Raw genomic sequence first — 18418 nt, forward strand, 5'->3', positions numbered from 1 at the left:
CAGCGCCTCCAAGAGCAGCCGCATGCCGGTTTGCTGCGCCTCAAACAATGCGCGCCATCAGTCTTCTGGTGGTGTCCGTAGATCTTCATTTTGTGCCGGCACCGATCCCACTTCTAATGTCGGAGAAAGATTTTTCTCAACGACATCTGTAGTGGTTGAAGACTTCGTAGGCGTCATTTAGGGTAAAGTGCAAGCACAAAACACGATGACCCAACTCGATCCGTCTTCACTTCACGACTATATTCGTAACAACTGTCAAAACGCCTTTTATAAAGATGGTGCCTCGACCCCTCTCAAGCCCACCTGGCTCTGCTCTGATTGGTCGTTACTTAAATTACGATAATAATGTTATTTAGTCTAGGAAAAACGTAACTTATAAAGTAAGATCAAATTAAAAGTTATTAGAAGCTTTTACAATATCAATAAACATTAAAAATTGCACACAATGCGTTAAACAGTAATTCAGTTGACAATGGCTACTTAATAACTTCCTACTTTAAATATATTGTTAGCTGAGGGTGGAACTTAAAAATAATGGTAGGGTGATGTCAATATAAGAGACCGCACCCTCATTTTCGGGCCACACTCGACCACCGAACACTGAAGCCAGCGGAAGCTCTGCCCGTTTGACTAGCCAAAATAATTAATCATTTTAACTCTGATAGTTGATGTTGTATTTTTAAATAATTTTAGTGTTAATTACATTTATTCAATTCTGTTAGTTTTCTTATTAATTCAAAAAGTACTGTAGTAGTGTATAAGAGATTGTTGTTTTAATTTTCCCTGCTTCTGATCCTTAAGATCAGAAGTGGAATAGTGAAACTCCCACGTCCTTGTTTGTACATCCTGATACGATGTGTTTCCATTGTTATTTCTTTAATTGGCTAGTCATACGATCAGAAATATATTTTTGGAAATTGTAACTACAAATTAAAGACATTTTAGATGTTTACAGTCCAGTGTTATATATGAGTTTTGTTAACCCACATTTATTGATAGTTGCCGGTAAGAATAGATGTCTGATGGCATATCAGTTTACTACCGATGGAGATTGGAAATCTGAAATGCTTCAACGGGGTAACTGCTATTTGGGATCACAGGAAATATTAAATGATATACAAGGTAAGTTTTTTATACTATATTTTAATAGATCTTGAAATATATATATTGGTTTGAGAATATTTGGCAGCAGCATAATAATACAAAAATTAGTCTTTTTTATGTTCAATTCTGTGTTATTCAGTCTCGTATTCTGCTATGATTTTATTAGTATACTTAAAAATTAACAGGGCATAGGTTTTAGTGAAATTTGGATTTATCTGATGACGTCATAAAAATATTAAAACTTTTTTCGCTTTATTTCATGTTAATTTACTTTTAATATGTTGTATTTTAAGGTTTTAAGAAGAAAATCAGCCCCGAGAAATTATCAGCATCCAGTAGCGATGCTAGTATAAGTTCTAGAGATCGTATTTGTAAATTTTAATGTAAGTATTTGAAAATGTTAATGACAAAAAAAATAATTTACATTATTATCCCAATATAGTTTATTTTAGTTTGGTGTTGCTATATAATAACTATATTGGGACAATAATCTAAATTATAATGAGAGCAATACTTAAATAAACTATATTGGGTACCCTTTGTTCGGTATTAGATAATGATTCACTGTCCAAAATGTGGCTTACATCATTTTTAAGTTGTAATAACCTATAATTATGTAGTCATTTATCTTTTCCTACATTTTTAATTTTACGTTATATTATTTTTTTTAGTTGCAAAGAAGGTTCAAAGAAGAAAGAAATTTTGGTTTGCATAAAATTATCCGGTGTGAATGCGAAGAAACTTTGTTGTGACGAGAAGTTTTCTTGTTTTGGAACAGTTGATCATCCCGGACACATTCATATCATGAATTTAATGCACGCAAACACGTAGCATCTCATCCAAGGAGGTTTCATATTTTTATGGACCTCTTTACAGTGTTGAAGAAAAAGAAGTCAATGCAAACGCCATTTAAGTCGTAACTACGTGTCACTGCCATGTTTTTTCTATTTTAATTAATTTTTATTTTAAATAATAGCTTGAACATGATTATGTCCAGGAATTGTGTGCACGCGATGCACATGAAAAATGCAAAATTCAGTACATATAATAGTTTTACGTAACGCAATAATGATACAACGAAAAACGAATTCTAAATATCAAAAAATTGTTTATATTTTTAATAATAGTATAATTTAAAAATAATTTGATTTTCTAAGTTCGAACAATTTAGTTTTTAAACTATATAACATGATAAATAAATTGCTATATTTTATTTTTGAAATACAAATTTAAGGTGCCCTAAATAAAATTAATGATCTGTCACAAATTTAACTGCCATAAATCTACCAAATGTGTAAAATTTACAAGTCTTTTTCAGTAGCTTTCTTTTATATTGAACAAAGAGTATATAAAATACTAAATGCTACCTTAAAAATATATTTGAACTTCAATAAGCAATTTGTCAATAGTATTGGAGTTTCAATTTTAATTTTATTCAACATTTGACATTGGCAGTTCTTTTGTGTTGTCTGTGGCATGAAGACCTGTCCTCATTTATTTTCTTTTAACATACGTAAACATTAAGATGGGTTAGAATTGTTGTTTACATAAAACAGGATTGAATTTTATAAAAATCAAGTAATCTTAGAGCATTATTAAAAATGGAAGAAGATAAATTTGCTTTAGTAGAGAAAATAATCAAAGATATTTATGCAGTATTTTCTAGAATTGCTGAGTTGTAAGTATTTGCAAATTGGCAACCATTCAATTGATTTTTACTTTGTTTCTACACAATATAAATTTATTCATCATCGTCTTTATTTTCAGACGTTCCTTTGATATTGTTCCTGTTGATACAAACTTCAGAAACAAGTCACCCGTTCTGTATTTAGAAAATTGTCTCGGTTTAGAGTCGTGGTGTATCAAACATGTTTATATGTATTGCTATTCTGAAATCATGGATAGATATTGTCATAAGGGAAGACGTAAAGTATTCAAGGTGTCATCAGTGAATGCCGATCGTATGATTAAGTTACTGAATGTAACACTTTTGCTTAATCCCGACTTAAGTACTTTATGGAACAAACGTCGTATGCTAGTAGAGAAATCTATGTTGGATAATTACAACGAATTACATTTTACAAGATTAGTAATATCGAGAAAACCAAAATGTAATGATGCCTTCGCTTACAGGAGATGGCTTCTGGATATTATATTTGCAGGTATGACAGTATAAGTTGCTATAAAGCTTAAGCCAAGACAGCTAATGCTTCTGTGTCTAACTGCCATAATTCAAATCAGTACCTTAGTTTGTATTATTCTTAATAAATCTAGACAATTAATGACCATTAAACAACTGAGTGAGGCAATAACTGAAGGGTAAACATTCTTAGTATTTTCCACTAGTATTCTAACTTAGAATTGAATAGTTTTTTTTCTTGCAGATAAGTCATTGCAAATAACCAGTATTAGAGATATTATAAATGAAGAATTAAACATTTGTACTCAAGCATCAGATAGAAGTCCAAATAATTATCACAGTTGGAATCATCGTATGTGGTTTGTAAACAAATTAAAGACATTAGAAAATCCTTTATTTGATATTTACAATCAATATATAAAAGAATATAATTTTTCTGAGCAATGGACGGCTAAGAATGTGTCCGATTACAGTTGTTTTCATTACCGACAATTTTGTATAAGGAATCATTATTTACTGAATGAAGAATCATGGAAGAAATTCACAACAAACCTTAACCTAAGGAAAGTTCTTGTGAAGATTTTAGCCGGCAATTTTCCAATTGATTCAACTGTACAAGTATCTGAAGAAAACTTGTTAGCATATTCTGAAAGTAATTTAGTTAATTTATTATTATATCATACGGTTAAGAACTGTTCTTGCGTTTTAGACAATGTTTACATATGCCGTAAATTAGAAATAATTTTCCATGAATTGGCTGTTAATAATGAATTAATTCGGTTTTATAAACACCATGAAACATTGTGGTATCATAGAAGATTTATTGTGCATGAAATTATTGAAATTATTTATGAACACTTTTGTTTGACAAAGAGTAACGGTGTTCTGGTTAGAAATACATGTAAGAAATGTACTTACGATGAAGAGAGACAGAAGCAAGCAAAGATAGTTAGGTATGACACAAATTGTATGTACTCAAGCGTTCTCTTCAATGTAATGTTGACACATGAGAAGAAGTTCATAGAAGAAATGAGAACTAATTTAGACAACTATGCAGATCGACATGAAAAGTATCTTAAATTTGTTGAAGGCTTACACCATGTTATGTGAAAAGGTATTCCATAATTTAAGTTCTAAACATGTTTTAATACAATTTAATATATGTATCAATAAACTAAATAACTTTAACAAGTTTTATTGCAGAAAGTCTTATAAAAAATTGTATTGCTGCCTAACAAATTATTTTTTTGAAAAAGAAAGAACAAAATTACAACCCAACTGATTAGAGGGTAATCAAGTGCGTATGTACGTTTGTTTTTATATAATTGGGTGCATATGTATGTAAATTTCATCAACTAAAGCCTAAAAGACTGGACCGATTTGGAAGAGGGATGTGTTATTTTTAAACGCAGCTAATAGATGGCGCTATACCATCCATTAGAGCCGCGGGTTTCTTGTTTTTTTTTAACATAATGTTAGGTTATTGCACATTTGTTTTGGTAGTAAACACCCACAGTATGAAAAACTAATTGAATGAAAAGATTTGCTTGATTATTTTTAATGTTTATGCATTAGATATGTTTTAATCTTCAATTACTTTGAGGAAGATAAAGCTCAGCCTTTAAGGGTTGCTGCACATGGGCCATTCGCGACAATCACAAAACCCCCCTACTGTCATACTTCCTATTAATATATGAAACATTTTATGGACGCCACAAATCGTCGCTGCTCGTTTTTTGTTGCAGCGTTTGTGGCTGTCGCTTGGCCCATGTAAGGCAACCCTTTGGAACTTATTTTAAGGTTATTTTTATTTTTTTTATGTTATACTCCTATTTAAAAACATACATACCTAAAAGGGAATGATAATAAAGTTATTTACTTCTTTGTATTTAAAGCAAAAAGTTGTTTTGTTTATTCTTGCCACATAAATTTTACTATTTATTGTATGTATAATATATGTATAGAACACAGCTAGGTTGCATCTTATATTAAAGTTTAGTGTATTGGAGCGCCCGTGGTGGAGTTGTTAAACGCTTCACGAGATTGGGTTGAAATTCACACGTTCAGGTTCGATCCCTTCATGTAACAATACGTTTTACGATTTTCAAATTTCAAAAACGACAACGTTCTTACGGTGAAGGAAAACATTGTGGTTCAAAGATATGACGTGGTGTGTGGTGTGGTTGACAAAGGCCTAGTCATCCATAACTAGGGTAGGCTTCGAGCCCCTCGTTGGGGTCATATTTTGAGTTGACAACGACGTAACACTGACAGTGGAAGATAATTTAAATGGATAATATGTGTAGCACATTTTCTACTTTTGATAATTTCTACTATAGCAAGTATTAAAATTGTTGTTGTAAAAAACACAAAAACTATCATCTTTTTCCAGTTAATCAAATAATAAAATTTTCATGTCCATTAAGTTATCGCTTAGTAGATGTACCCGGCAGCGCATCGCCACAACGAACGCGCGGTTTTAACGCGTTTACAACGGGGTAACTACGTACAATTTGGGATACAATACGGGATTAAAGACTACCGTCGCGTCGAGGCGGTGTCAAGTTGTGCTATTGAGCACTTTTATAAAAAAGAAAACAACAATTTGAGCGAAGTTTTGTGTGAATAACCGTGTGTTTCTGAGACAAAAATTCTCGTTTGAAACATATTGTCATCTCTGTCTTGTCAAAGATAATAATAGGGACGATAATATGTTTTATACAGAGATTTAGATCTAAGAAATCAACGTTAAGTCATAGTAAAAACAATTCAATCTGTATTTGTGATTTTATTATATTTTTTATAGACTGAATGTAATGATTATGTGTATAGTAATATGAATAATATAACAATCAGTAGTTTCTGTTTTCCTTACATATGTATAATCTATAAAAAGACATTTATATACTTTAATAAATACATGCTGCCAATATTGTGTTTGATTTTTAATACATCGGTTTTGGATCAAAAGTTATGTGTCGGACTTTAAACCTATAGTTTCAGGCAAGTGTACCAATTATCAATGTACCTAGGTTGTTTCATTTTTCGTGAAAAAAAATTATATTGAATACAGGAAGTCGCTATTTATTTTGGTTTACTTTGCTCGTACTTTTAAACTATCTTCATAAACCGGGTGCTGGGAAATTGAAGTAACCGAGCTGGTAACAAGTCTTTGAGGTAAATCGTTCAAAAATAATTAAAGTTTTCTTTTCTGCTAAGTGACTAGGTTTATTTCGCTTCTTTTATAATAATTCTAGCCCATTCTTACGAGTTATGAAAGGGATGATCTGTTGCTAGGGATGAGAACATTATTTTTCACGAAACAATTTAGCTAAGCAATATAAATTAATTTATTTGCATTCTCTTTTATGTCCTAAAAGATGGGCCGAGATTTTTGGTTTCTAATAAGTGCGATCTTGGTAACCATCCCTTTTTCTCGTCCGATACTTTGTTAACTTTAAGTTGGTGAACATGAACCTAATAAAAATATTTTGTTTTAAAGTTCTTTAAGTCTGTAGTTTTTACAAAAAGTGTTGTAATCAAGTATTCACGATAAATGATTGATTTTTCCGGGGCTATTAGCCTCACATCGACAAGGTAACGGTCGGTGTGTTTAATGTGGGTCAGGAGACACGGCGGTACACTGACTACGGCTAGTGGACCTAGCCAACTAGATCGATTGTATTCAATAAATTAAGAAATTCGATTATGAACTTAACGGTTTGGTTTTAAGGTACATATTTGTATGTGCTCCAGTCGAGCACATACTTGAACATCGGTCGAGGGTAGTCGCCAGTGACGTCACGACAGTGTCGCGTTCGCGCGCTCCTCTGGATCGATATTTGAATTCCGGTTCGTAGATTTCCGTTGGCGGTCGGGAAATGCCGAGTGACGCCGACACCACGTGTATGTTACGTAACACCGATATACAACAGCTCATTGACAGGGATGTTTTCTATTATAAAGATGAAATAAAGAATTAGTTATAGAAGCGCTTATCACGCGGAATATATATATATATAATAATAAAGAAGTAAACCTGATTTAATGCTTATAAAAGAACCTTTATATTATATGTACAACTGATTCGATTACAGTTTGATTTTTTTTATAAGATAGGGTGCAAACGAACAGTAAACCCCTTAATAAAAAGAGGTCACCGACGTTCATACATATCCCCAACATCAGAGAAACCGCAGAAGTTTTCCAGGCTTTCAGAAAGTAATTAGTTCGCTTTTTTAAGGACAATAACACAGGAAAATAACAAGCGCACGCGCATCGTCCCCTTTATCCTTAATCCATTAGTACTCGAATTCTACATCTGTGTCGGTTAGATAGATAGAATATCAGTAGTAATTACGCTTTTGAGTAGTAGCCTTAATGTGCCAAGACCGCGTAAAATATAAGTCCATACTCTCCGCCTTACTTTCCGGTTTACGGATGTCTCCATCAATTAGGAAATACAAAATAAGTATGCAAAGATGGGGAGAAGAGAAGAAGGGGGAGATCCCCATCTTCTTTCTTCTTCTACATTCCAATGTATTACAGATTAAGTTTACAAATAAGGTGTACTTTTATTAAGTAATGCAATTAAAAGAAACGGTATAGACCATGTAGCACAAAACCAGTGATTATTTAAGAGAAAAGCTCACGTTCATTATGAAAATGTGCAAATGTCAAGGTTTTAAGATTTTCCAGTCGGCTGGCCTCTCGCCTGACCTCATGACACGGAATCTTTATTCCCATCATCGTATTGCAATTAAAAAAACATATATTTTTACGTTACTAAATCTGAATTTACAAGTTTTTTTTAGACTATTATGCATGCTAAATGGTTGTTAGATGTGTTGATGTGTGCATAATATTTGAAAATTATGCTCTTAAAATGATAGAACAGATGAGGCATTCCAGGCTGAGTTTACTATAATAATAACAACAGAATCTGTTGATTTAATAGTTCGAAAGTATTTTCTTAACAAATGATATTATTTGGTTTTGATATTTAGTTCTCGCGCTAGTTGACCAACAACGATTGTTTATAATATTAGATTCTTAAGTACCAAATTATGTTGTATATGTAGTCCACCTATATTTCCTATCTAAGGAACATTTGTAACGTACCCGTTACCCAAAAATTTTATAATAAATGTTTTTTTTTTCATGACAAATTTAATACAACTTTAATTCCAATTATATGACCTGTTTGCAAAAACACTTCGTTGTTAGGAATATTTATAACAGTTTGAATTTTGAACTATTCGTAATAACCCAGTTCGCGTGCATTGCTTTGGCAACAGTAATCAAGCGTACCGTCGCGACTTGGTCGTTTGCAATACTAAAAATTGCATTAACGGGACTAGGGCAGTGCAATAATTGCATCCAGTTTAACCGGGCCCGATCGATGTGAGGGTATTTACCTCGCCTGGCGAAAATAATCTGGGTACCGGTGATGTCAGAAGACGTTCAGGATGCGCATGCGCGTACAACGCAAAGTTAAGAACGTGTGGATGCGCCTTCGAAGGCTTATTTTCAGTCGCAAGAAAGCGCCGAGCTTCGGTGCGATGTGTCCGCACTCGCGGGAATAGCCGGCGTAGCGGTGTAGCGGCGTAACGGAGCGGTGTCGCGCGATGTGTGAGTGCGTATACCGATGAAGGAGGTGTCGGGGTGCCGCAGCGCGTGGTCGGCGGCGCGCCGGAGGCATGTGCCGCGGCCTGTAGGGTCGCGGCGAAGCGGCGAGGCGGTGAGCGGGCGGGAGAGGCGGCGAGCAGCACGACGCGTGTCAGTCGGTCGCCGGCCCGCGTCGAGCCGGGCGCGCGAGTGCGAGTAATGCCGCCCCGCGGCGCCGTCGGCGGCCGGTGAGGCGCCGGCCCCGCCGACCGCCCCGGGTCGACGGGCCAGCCTGGCTCGACGGACGCTCGACCCACCATGTCCTTGCTCAGCGTCACAGGTATTACCCGGTGTTGTGTTGTAACATTTCGCGCCACTTTCATCGTCGACTCGCACCGCTTTGTGTAAGATGTAGTAAGATACGCAATATCTTGCGGTCTTCACACGCACATATGTATATTTAAAATGCATAATAAATAGCTTTTTCAAATGTGAGGATTACAATAGATTTATGAACGTGAACGTTTACATTTTTCACATCCACATATATAATTGATATAACATAGTTATACATATTTTAAACAAAGTAACACTATGTTCCTACAATGTCATAACTCATCCTATATTTTTTGTGTTCCTGATGATCGCAAAGTACTCGTATTTGATAACACTTTTTGTGAATACACGTACATATATACGTAACTGACGCTTTCTACCTGTTTGCGTCAATATGTGATAACAAGTAATCGAAGTTGGATTACTAAAATTGATAACAGTAAAAACAAGAAGGCAAATAATGTTTAAATTTTGTTCATATTTATAAGTGCAATAAATTTTATTCTCATTTACATAAAAATAAACGGATTACTCCTGAATAACTTCAGGTCGTTTTCGATTGTCAGACGTACGTTCACAATTGCAAGGCATAGTTTTTTATAGCATGTTCAATAGTAAAGTAGGTCGATAATTATTATACATAGTTTCAGACGGGCGCCTTTATCGTGGCTCGGTGAGTCGTTCTACTATGAAACGGTATTTCACCCCTTTTCTGATAAACCTGATTCTTGAAATTTTTGATGGTCAGTTCAGGGAAAAAATTGAGTAATATTTTTTTAAAAAATCAACTGTATAATTACTGTTTACGTTTAGAGTAATGTAAAAGTTCACCCTTTTTGTTAAGACAATTTTCTTTAAACAATGTTTAATTATTATTTCATACAATTCACTGATGTCCATTTTTTTATTTGTTTGTTCAATTAGCGCTAGTATATCTTTGCTCAATCATTTAAAATTGGTAGAATGTTGGTGCGAACACGTGTTTATATTTGCGTAAATAGGCAGTATGTATGCGAAGTTTTCATTAGTTATCTAACAGTAAAACATTGTGTAATATGAGTACGAGTAAAAAAAGATAAGTCAACTGCTAAACAATTTTCTAATATTTGTAGTACCGAATCTTTTCCTGCGTTTTGTATCGTTTTCGGGTGAAATCTGCAATAGATATTACGCCTTTAAGGGGAAAGGGTTATTTGGGAATTGTCTCACTAAAACATATAGTTGTTGTTGGATAGCTTGACTCATTATTATAAATCCTAATTAAGATATATTCATGGTTTTTTAAATATTTAGATATAAAACCTCAAAATTACATTTAAATTTATTAAGTTTTAATATTTACATTCGACGTAACCGATTACTGTAATTGCGAAAATGATGCCCGAATTCAATAGTCTTTTTAGAATATTGTGCTTAAATAAATTAGCAGTCTATAAAAAAAAAAATAAGTTTTATTTTGTTTAGAAATTTACTTAATAAAGTACTTAGATTATTACTAAAATAGATTTTCAAATAAACACTGACCTTTTCTCAGTAAGATACTGTGGGCGGAAATGTCTGACGAGACAAAAGGGAACTGTAATTTATAGGAATAATGTTTAGGACTTATTTTGATTACATTGCTTTTATGTGGACGGTAACGATTGTATGAAAGGTCACTGACCAATTGTAATATGGAATGTAAACTATGGATAGCGCGGGCGTAGGCGTTGCGTAGCGAGCTACGGCACCAAAATGCATCGATCCAGTGAAATGCACACGAAAACTGTACTGCTGTGTGAAACTTGTGGAAATTTATAATTGTCACATTGCTCATTCCCCTCGCGCACATCTGTGTGCGTACAAAATTGTTCTTTATTATCCTTCGCTGTCAAGAAATCTTAAAAAAAATCGAATGATGCTAAAATCGGTAATCCGATCCCTGCCGATACAGTTGACGCAGTACGAAAAAATAATCCGTATAATGCATTATAATGCATTACTATGAGTTCTACTTTAGTAGTAACAATTTTATTTTGATAGTTAAAAGAAATGCATAATAAAGCTATTGAAGCATTTAGTTTAATGTTTACTAATTAAATGTACATATTTTGTCATCTTAAAGTATCCCGAGTACACTTTTATTACAGAAATTAGCTATGTGCTGATAACAAATGCTATATCTTCTGGCTAATGAATCGATAGATATTAAGATAATCGAATGAAACGAGCGGTTTGCTACTATGTTATAAACTAAATGAAATAACCTCTAAAACAAAACTTTTGAAGTCGAGTTTCAAACTACTTCACGTCGAAGTAAATTTTTAAATTTATTTTGTACGAAATGTAGTTTAAAAAAGCTTTAAGGAAAAGTTTTGGTTCAAAGTTTCGTAAAGTGTAATTCTCAACTACATCTCAAGTATTAAAAGTCACTGAACGTTAGTCAGTTGCGGTTCTAGTATTCTGCTGTCTTTCAGTTTGGCAGAAAAGGATCCAAACTGCAATATATTGTGCAGTACTCGTACAAAAGTTTAGCAGATTCATATCTGAGTTAACGCTCTGCTTTATTGAGTTAAGAGTTTCCTAAATATTCTATTGTACGAATTTAATTCTATAGAAGTTCTATAAGTATATTAATTTATACTCGTATTCTTCTTCTCCTTGAGGTGCCTCTCCGACTAGCGAAGGTTGGCGATCAGTCCTCCATATATTAATTTATATTAGTATAATATATTAATAATATAGTGGTTGAGTATATTAATATATTTTATTTTAATTTTTTGTGTAATAAATACAAATACATTTTTTTCATTGGATATCTCATTAAAAACTTAAACTAAATTAATCATTGAAGAGATGGTTTTTTATCATATATATAAGTAAATAACTGACACAGATAAAAAAAATCAACAGAGAAGCCGCACAGCTCACAGAATCGATAACAAATGCGGAAGAAATGTTTCCGCGCGGCGGCGAGGCGTCGTAAGAAGTTAAAAGACCCTGCTTACTCACACGATATGTGGTGTTTATTATTTTATATTAAAAAATCTATGAGAAACATATTTTGAAAATTAATTTTCAAAGTTATTTCTTTAATATGCATGAATAAATTAGTAAATCTAGCTTTGATTATAGTATTTAGTAATAATGCACTTCAAAATCTCACTAGTTCTTCTAGACTGAAGTGGATCGTATTAATTAGATATAAGTCCAGTTTATGTCTTAACGATTATTTTTTATTTAAAATACAACAATCGTTAACGAGCATAGGCAGAAGATTGAAAGTAGTTAGCTACGAGGCTACGAGTCTTCGTAGCACTTTGTTGTGATAATTGCACAATTATGTTTTCATTTTTGTGAATTTTATTTATAACTGGTTACTAAAACATAATACCTTTATAAAGCAAAGGTTATTTTACGTTTATTATAAGTTGTCCGCTCCGCTGTTCTCTAGTTTTCTACAATGCGCCAATGTCAGGTGTTCTCAAAGAAGTGTGTCAAGACGGCCCGCTTTAAAAGCGGACCGCTGTTACAGGCGACGTTTACTAGGGGCACGTTATTATAAACGTAAAATTAAAAATTGAAATTTGAGATTAGTACAATTACGTCAGTTATGACTTTACTGAAAGAAAAAACAAGTTAGTCCAATCCAATATTACTTAATAAAACAATTGTTCAAATATCTACATGTTAAAAGTTTAGCTAAATTTTTACTACTTCTTACTTTGTTACCCATTATAAGTTTTGTGTTACTTTTAACTTACTTTGAACTTTAATCCTTATATACGCAATCAAGCTCTTTATACTCATTAATGTTATATTTTTATTGAAATAAATTCTTCTTAAAGAGTAAGGTCTAATTAATTCCAGTCCTGCTAACAAATCTCCCTTGAGCAATCAGCACAATAGCTGCTAATAGGCTTAATTATCCCATTTCCATAGACAAAGTTAAAGTCCCAATCAAAGGTAATTCTAGACAATTCGTTAAAATGAAATTTAATATTTTAGGGAAGAGTTTTGAAAGTTAACCCGGTTTTTGATAACTTTGATTATATAGTTGTTTGTTTCCATGGCTTTGTCTTCTTATCTTAACTAAAACATCACTTTATCTTTAATGATTTAAGATAGTTATCACTTTATTATATAAAGAAGTGTTAACGTATATCAAGTTATATTAATATATAATCGTATAAAACTTTATTATCTATAGACTAAAGTAAATACACGCTTCACATTAGGTTCTATCCTACTTAACTTACTTGTATTATATAGTAAATTATACTTTTTAAGAGACTTTTTAAGTTTTTTCTATTTTAATCATCATCAGCTCACTATACGTTCCCACCGAGGGGCTCGAACCCTACCATAAGTTAGGAGTGACTAGGCCATAGAAAACCACGCCGACCAAGTGTGGGTTGGTTAACTTCACAAATATCTTTGTATTTCTTCTCAGATATGTGCAGGTTGCATCATTTTCCTTCACCGTAAGAACGTCGGATAAATGTACATATATAAATCGGAAATCGAAAAAAACACATTAGTACATGGCGGGTTTCGAACCTAGGACCTGCAGATTACAAGTCAAGTGCTTGACACCTGAGCCACCGACGCTCTATTCGATTTTAATGCGCTTCGTAAAAATTGTAGTTAAAATGCTATATGAGATGTAGAGTATAAAAGATTCTCTTGAGAATTCATTATGTGACCTTCACCCGATACCACGTCAAGTCATTGTTGATTGCGGGGCGGAAAATTAATTTTAGCTTCTGAATGGTGTGTGTTTTTGTTTGTGTCAGGAGTCTTGAAAGGGCCTACCCTTCTGCCATTTTTATATTGATAAAAGACGAGGAAAAATACAGGTGAATAGGAAATAATTCTTTAGAAAATAAAGTTTATCTTTTATTTTAAAAATCAAACAATTATTTCAACTGTTATTTTGGAGTTTTATTTATGTACGAGTATGTAATTAGGTTTTGTTGCTATATTGTTTCAGGAAATAACATATAATAATTACTATACTAACAAATCACATTATATGTGCATAGCATATCAAAGTTTTTTCAATGAAAAACTACTGAAACCTAAAAAAAGCCAGAGTTCATAAAAGTTATGTAAAAAGTTTTGTAAACTTTGACGACTTTCTAGTTAGTTGTTCCGAAAGTTATTTGAACGTAAAAAATTGTTTTATAAATTGTTTCGATATTTACATTGCATAACTTGCTGGGTTAAACAAAATGCATTCACTTCGAGGAGACCCCACAGCGAACTTCTAAAATATATAAAACTGACAATAACTTTCGATAAGTCATGTGATGTGTTATAGAATCGCTATGAAGCTAATCCCCTTTGTCTAACCCCCCTAGATAGCGGTCAAAAAGGTAGAAATGGTAATTGATATGGCGTGTTTTGACCACTGTACTTTTCTATCCCATGTGACGTATCAAATCAAAGGCAACACTGATCCTTATGTTTAATAAAATGAAATGATATCTAATTTAGACGGTCAAAGGTGACTCAAGACTCACCAAGGAGGTGTTATTAATCTTACTAAACGTAGAACTTCATTGTTGTGATCCTTTTATTGGTATATATTGCGTTCTCTTTCATTCCCTTTGACTAAACAGAGACAAAATGTATTATAAAAGTACTATGGCAGTTGAAAGTCGGTCAGCAAGTAATTCTTACTTTGTGCTAACACAAGGAGATATTTAAAAAGCTATTTCGCGAATTAATTAGCACTCCATATAATAATATGAAATTCATAAGAGCTGGTACTGGCAGCAAAACATTACACTTGACAATGCGGTACGTTAGCCATATAACAGACGAGGCGTTGACTCAACATTTCGTATTCAGAGCTTTTCCCCCATTCTTTGAGTTACTCGTACGTTTCATTTTAAAGCCAAATAGGTCACTGGATTCTCCCGCTTACTTAAAATAAATTGTTCCATAGATTCAAAAACATTTAACGAATTGCTTTTAACTAATTTATAGACAGGAATAAACTTTGAGACACTTGTATAAAACACATTGTAATCATTCCAAAAAAAAATGCTTTAAAAATGTCTTATAAATTTATATTGCGTTTAGAATCATATAATGTGAAGCTTGTATCATACCATGGAATAAGAAAATAAATGTCGGATTATTTAATTAAGCTTTTATTAGGGCTTGGTCGTGTCGAACGTATACTAAATATTTGTGTAATGCGAGCTCCCGTTCCCCTGTGTTCGTGCATGCCTCGGCCGAGTCACGTCCCCACTATTAAGGGGTCTTAAGTGGACTGATATGACGGGTTATCAATATGAAGCGTGCTGACGACCTCGTTTTTTTACAGAGAAGTTTCTAAGTGATATTAAAAATATTTCGTTTAATTAATTTATTAAGATTTTTTTTAAATTCTAACACTATTATTGCGTTTATAAAAATCCACGGTTATATTTGTTTTCTCTTTTTAAAATTATTCATTGTGGTTATAATTCGCGACAGTTACATCCTTAGTAATTTTTTTCTACAAATTTGAATGTTTCCCTAATCAGAGTTCAGTGCTACGATTTCCCGTAGCATCGTAGGCGGACATCTACAAGCGTCTACGTAGAGTCTAAATTTGTGCTTAGAAATTAAATGAGAGTTGGATTTACATTTTATTCTAAGTCATTAAACTTTTACTTTTGACTCTGCCATTAATTTATATATTTAAAAACATTATATATTTATATACACTTTCTCGTAAAAAAATGTTTTTGGTAATAAATGTAAATAATTACGATATTATTAAGATCAAGGGCAGCGTGTCTATACATGAGTTGGTGCGTATAATTTATATTAAGGTCATACTCTAATTATAAATCTTGTAATATATTCAATTATCAATATTAGACAATGCGGTGGTGACCGCTGGACCGAAAATAAATATTCATGTTTTAATTATGCCGATAATAAATAGGTATTAATATAATAAAATTACGATAGAATTGGAGTATGAAATATTGGTTAAATTACAAGTATTATATGTGTTTGAATAATTAATATTAAATATTTAATTATATAATGTTCTAGCGAACCATTGTCATTGTGTTCAAGCGTTATTATTCATTTTTTATAACATAAGGTGACAAACGAGCTAGCCACTTGAAATCGCTGAAATAGCGAAGTGACCGTTGCCCATAGACATACGCAATTGCATATGTGTTGCCTACCTTTAATCGACGGAGGAGAGGATGCACAGAAAGAAAAATTTTCCCTTTCCATGCATCCTCTCGTCCGGAAAGTCCACTTACACCTCCCATCCTTTCCTTATAAGAAAAAGGGTGGGAAGGGAAAGAGGACTAATTTTGGCCTCCGGGACGCACACTCATCAAACGAAACGCGGAATTGCTTCCACTTCACACCTGTCTTCTGTGTGGTTGTGGTATTTCACCGGGCGAGCCGGGACAATTCGTGCGAAGATGTTAAAGCTCGTTCTAACACCGTTCATACTTAAATACATATAGTGCGACAAGTTTATCTGGGCCGGTTATTTTTGTAAAAAAATATGCAAGTCCTATTAAGACATACCATATGACATATGAGAAAACAAATAATTAATCTTACTAATATTATAAATGGGCATGTTTAGATGGATGGATAGGTTAATGTTTGTAAGAAGATATCTTTGGAACGACTGAACGGATTTCGATGAAATTTGGCACAAATAAGCTTATTAATAAGTTTGGAAATACCGCGCTTTTTTAAGAGTCGCGGGCGTAAACCAGTCAAAAAAACATATTGCATTCCAATTTTAAATTAACTTCATAAGCATGTGAAAAAAAGTATGATTCAAATATTTTTACACCGAAAATGAGAAACAATCTAATCTAGTGACAGACGCTTCTTTACAAAACAATGGAACTTGAGGTATAAAGAAGAAAGTCCCTTTATGAGATGTAGTGGTGCTCTACGTGGCTTGTGAAAAGGAACTTGAGTCTGGCTGTGTTATGTCTATTGTGACGCCCTCATCAAAAACGAATTTACGTTTCCTTTATTTGATATGTGCGTCTAATTCGTGATAGAAAAAACTAGTGTTATACTTAGAAATTTATTCATTTAACTATTTAAACAAAAGGTGTGATTTACATGTATTGTATTGTAGTCTTAAGTCGTTAGGAAGACATAAAAATATTTATTTATTATCACATACGTATACAGGCTGTATTAGCTAGTTATTAACATTCATTTGAAATTCCAAATTTGAAATTTTGTAGTGCATAATAGAGCGTCGGTGGCTCAAAGGTTTCAGCACTTGACTTGCAATCTACGGGTCCTGGGTTCGAATCCAGCCATGTACCAATGTGTTTTTCGATTTACATATGTACAGTCAGCGTCATATAGATCGTAACAGACAAGATATGCAAATATATAGGTACATCAAAAGTAATCAATTATATCGGTACAACAAAAGTCCTCAAAATAATAGATACATTCACCCTGCTCAAATACATCGGTACATACACAGCGTCAAATATATGAGTACATGCAAGATGCTCATAAATATCGTAGCAGCCACAGCGTCATAAGTAACGAAGCAGTCAAGGTGCGCAAAAATATCGGTACATTTGACAAAATTGAACTCTATCTCTATATACTTGTGATACAATTTGGAATAAACTACTTCTGTTACATTCATTTGACACTTTACATCAAACCATTTTTCAAAATTTACTAAAAGTGTTCGACGCGGATGACAGATATTAGGTAGATAAAACCAACATCAAATTTAACTTTGTCATCATATATGCTAGTTTGGTCTCGTGGCCTTACCGTTCGCCGCCGTTGGTACGTAAGGTCGGCGGTTCAAATCCCAAGCCACTATTTTTTTTTGATATTTAAACTTTTTAATTTTAATATCGAAGCACATGTAATTAAACTCTATCGCCGTAGTTATTAGGTACTTTTTGATATTGCCTTGGACTAATGAGTTTGACCGTTAAAGTACTTTTCTATTTCAAACAAAAATGAAGGAGATAAAGCGATGCTATTGGCATGTAATTTGTTTATTACTCATGTTTGTTAAACTTGTATCGGTAAAAATAACACTTTTACCTTTTACTGATACTGATTATATTTAAGAAGCAAAGAAAAAAACTGAATGTCAATATCCAAACTACATCAAATTTTTGGTCGATTGCAATAAACATTCCAGTGTGCGTGGGCGCGCACACATATGTAGATAACACTTGTTCGTATAGTTTCCGCGCGTACCATTCTTAAAAC

At 33.2% G+C, this 18418-nt stretch overlaps 2 protein-coding genes and 1 long non-coding RNA gene across 4 annotated transcripts in view; all 3 read left to right on the forward strand.

Moving 5' to 3' along the window:
• The first annotated feature begins 688 nt into the window (after nucleotides 1-688).
• On the forward strand, nucleotides 689-2242 carry LOC106119374 (uncharacterized). The gene is made up of 3 exons (XR_001227958.1): nucleotides 689-1122; nucleotides 1398-1487; nucleotides 1776-2242. It is a non-coding gene; the product is annotated as an uncharacterized LOC106119374 (long non-coding RNA).
• A 71-nt stretch (nucleotides 2243-2313) lies between these two features.
• On the forward strand, nucleotides 2314-4358 carry temp (protein prenyltransferase alpha subunit repeat-containing protein tempura). 2 transcript variants are annotated; one of them, XM_013314592.1, is made up of 4 exons: nucleotides 2314-2782; nucleotides 2872-3266; nucleotides 3489-3833; nucleotides 3954-4358. In XM_013314592.1, the coding sequence occupies exons 1-4, from the start codon at nucleotides 2706-2708 to the stop codon at nucleotides 4352-4354; spliced, it is 1218 nt and encodes a 405-aa protein (XP_013170046.1). In that variant the 5' UTR covers nucleotides 2314-2705; the 3' UTR covers nucleotides 4355-4358. The 2 variants fall into 2 exon arrangements, with proteins under 2 accessions (XP_013170046.1, XP_013170045.1); XM_013314591.1 differs by having other exon boundaries at nucleotides 3489-4358.
• Nucleotides 4359-9154: 4796 nt separating this feature from the next.
• The window catches only part of unc-13 (protein unc13 homolog), a 174361-nt gene continuing 165097 nt past the window's right edge, over nucleotides 9155-18418 (forward strand). The window contains exon 1 of the mRNA XM_013314388.1: nucleotides 9155-9191. Within this exon, the coding sequence (XP_013169842.1) occupies nucleotides 9170-9191 (22 nt within the window). The 5' untranslated portion in view covers nucleotides 9155-9169. The remainder of the gene's footprint in view (nucleotides 9192-18418) is intronic.

The sequence above is a fragment of the Papilio xuthus genome, unplaced genomic scaffold (genome assembly GCF_000836235.2).
Source record: "Papilio xuthus unplaced genomic scaffold, Pxut_1.1 DF827461.1, whole genome shotgun sequence".
NCBI lineage: Eukaryota > Metazoa > Arthropoda > Insecta > Lepidoptera > Papilionidae > Papilio > Papilio xuthus.

Bases quoted from the DNA above. Each gene is read 5' to 3' on its own strand.
- temp (XM_013314591.1), top strand. From the start codon at position 2,706: ATGGAAGAAGATAAATTTGCTTTAGTAGAGAAAATAATCAAAGATATT. The intron at 2,783-2,871 runs GTAAGTATTTGC...CTTTATTTTCAG, and splicing joins TTTTCTAGAATTGCTGAGTT to ACGTTCCTTTGATATTGTTC. The intron at 3,267-3,488 runs GTATGACAGTAT...TTTTTCTTGCAG, and splicing joins TCTGGATATTATATTTGCAG to ATAAGTCATTGCAAATAACC.